Raw genomic sequence first — 2,529 nt, forward strand, 5'->3', positions numbered from 1 at the left:
TAAACAATTTTTATGACATTCTCCAAGGGTGAAAATCATGTAAATACGCTCTTCTCTTGGATAATTCTTCATTTTAACTTAGCAACACAATAATAATATGAAAATAACAACCAACACATCTACAATTACAAAAAACAATACCACTCTAGCTATCAAAAAGAGACTTTGCAGTCTAAACTGACAAATAAAATAAATGATTTGACATGTGTAAATGGCATAGCCAACTTAGATACATTGGAACCTTAAATTAAACATCACCAAATGGTGCACAGAACGACTATTTGACGTATTTTGAAAAAGGGGAAAACTTAACTATTAACATCCTAATAGCATTCGATAGGTAATTAAAAATTGCATTTCCTGGTAAGTTAAAAAATATGGGGTTGTATTTAAATTAATCAAGTTAGAGCCACTTAAAGTTCTTATTTGATTAGTTCAAATTTGTGGACACCCTGTATAAAATGGTAAGTTCATTATCATTAGGATATAAAATATTATATCTTGTTACACTTCACTATAAATTACGCTTACATAACTTAAATACTTCTAAAGTATTTCACACGTGAAAATTAGATCAGATTTTGATTAAATTCGTATTATTTAAAAACCCTTAAGATTTTGGTATTATAAACCTTATTAAAACAGACACTTATTTTGTTCAGCGAATCCAAAAATGCAATAAGATACAGGACATTCCATTTAAAAAAACGCAACTTTGATACCTTTAGAGCCTTTGGGACACCCTGTACATAACAAAAATATTTTTTAAATGTGCGCTCGGTAGGCGTCGGACAATTCATAAAATAATACTTTTAAAAAATCGCAAACTTCCGTGCCGTATAGCGTGAATAACCCTGTATAAAAAGTGCAAAGGAAAAACTAGATAACGACACAAACAAATAATTAAAACCTGCGACATAATGAATGCCAAAGCTACGAGTGATTAAAACACCCATTAACGTTCTATGATCGCGATTTTTATGAATGAAACGGTTATCATAATACTACATTGCTTGAATGGGTATTCTCAATGAGCATTTAATCGATTTGCGAGGAACGATTATTTTTATGGTCTACAATTACGCAAACAGTCCACTTTTCTACAGATCCGCTAAAAAAATCGCTCTCTCTAGTCGCACTCACCGTATGTCTTTTGGTAGAGGTAGTTGATTGAATTCCCACTGGATTTCAGCAGAAGGGGTTGAGTGGATAATGCATTGGAGGAGCAACGGTTGGGTCTTGTAGATGGTGGTATTGCCAGCCAAAACATCTGCCTCTTTGTCTAAAGCTGAAAATCCGAGAAAGCCTTACAATACGAAACAGAAAAAACCGATTGCTTCTCACTGGCAACTTTAACTTTCGCCGTTCTGGACACGATCGCCCCATCCTCATTAGCGGCCAAACAGCTGTAGTCCCCCGTGTTGCTTCTGGAGGCGATTTTTGTGTCTCCAGTAGTTTGGAGCACCAGCAAATCCGCTCCATTGACCATCCATCGCGGATCTTCCTGTGGGACTGGCATCCCTTCGTACAACCATGAGATGTTGATGTTGCCTGCAAAACAAACGTATTAAACAAGGGATTTTTTGCGGAACAAAAACGGGTACCTGTAGTGGATTTGGCAAAGCATTGCAGGGTGATGTTCTGCCCCCGAACTGCCACCAGGTCGGAGGGTTCCTGCAGGAATTGTATGGACACATTGTGTTTGGCTGACTGATTGAAAGAGGCCGAAGTTTCGAGACAGAGGGCCCTGCTAGATCCGTTCAGAGCTGAAAACAAATAATTTTCATAAGTCACATTTTGTTCTACTGCAATGTTAATTGAATTTGTTTATTGCCAAAGGGGCACTTTTTAATTAAAATCCGCTGTAACGCGGCAAGACTCATTGCTTTGATCAAAAATTTAACCTTTGGTGGCCGCCGGTTGACGGATTTTGCTAACTTTATGCACGGAAAAGTTTATAGACTTTACCGCACTAGACCCGTAAAACAGAAATCATTGAAGATCTGAATCCACTTTAACCGACAATTTCTTCCTTTTCACGATCAAACGCGCTTGATATATGCAAGTCCAGGACGCTTTTTAGGTCGAAAAGTATGCACTGAGCTCAAAAAACAGCCATGAAAAACCAATTAGTGATGAGCGCAAAAGCCTAACTATGTGAGTGACGAAAACCCGATAGAAAACCTCATGTTTCGATAAAACGACTTTTCTTTGCGAATAAGAGAAATATTAAAGAAATAGTCACAGTGATGATTAATCACAGCATGCACAGCGACGCCATAGATTAGTGGGGTGCGAAAGAAAGAAATGAGTCACCTTTCTAGTTTAAAAATTTGTCAAACATCAGGAAAAATCACCCAAAATTCTACACTTTTCGCACTAATAGAGCAAAGATTTGTCTATAAAATGAGACCAAATTCAATTTTGAAAGTAGTATGGGTTTTGAGTAATAATTTTTCAAATGGACGCTTATGAACTGAACATTCGAAGTAGATAAGTTCTATATTGGTGAGGCGGATTCATTTTTTT

The 2,529-nt window shown here is 36.8% G+C and overlaps 1 protein-coding gene across 1 annotated transcript in view; it reads right to left on the reverse strand.

Moving 5' to 3' along the window:
- The window catches only part of LOC109536537 (immunoglobulin superfamily DCC subclass member 4), a gene marked incomplete in the record, with an annotated part of 22,207 nt that overhangs the window by 9,090 nt on the left and 10,588 nt on the right, over positions 1-2,529 (reverse strand). Inside the window, 2 exon segments of the mRNA XM_048668637.1 lie at positions 1,345-1,551; positions 1,605-1,766. Coding sequence (XP_048524594.1) covers positions 1,345-1,551; positions 1,605-1,766 — 369 coding nt within the window.

Source organism: Dendroctonus ponderosae, unplaced genomic scaffold (assembly GCF_020466585.1).
Source record: "Dendroctonus ponderosae isolate FM_Combo_2020 unplaced genomic scaffold, Dpon_F_20191213v2 Dpon_F_20191213_7, whole genome shotgun sequence".
In the NCBI taxonomy this organism is placed as follows: domain Eukaryota; kingdom Metazoa; phylum Arthropoda; class Insecta; order Coleoptera; family Curculionidae; genus Dendroctonus; species Dendroctonus ponderosae.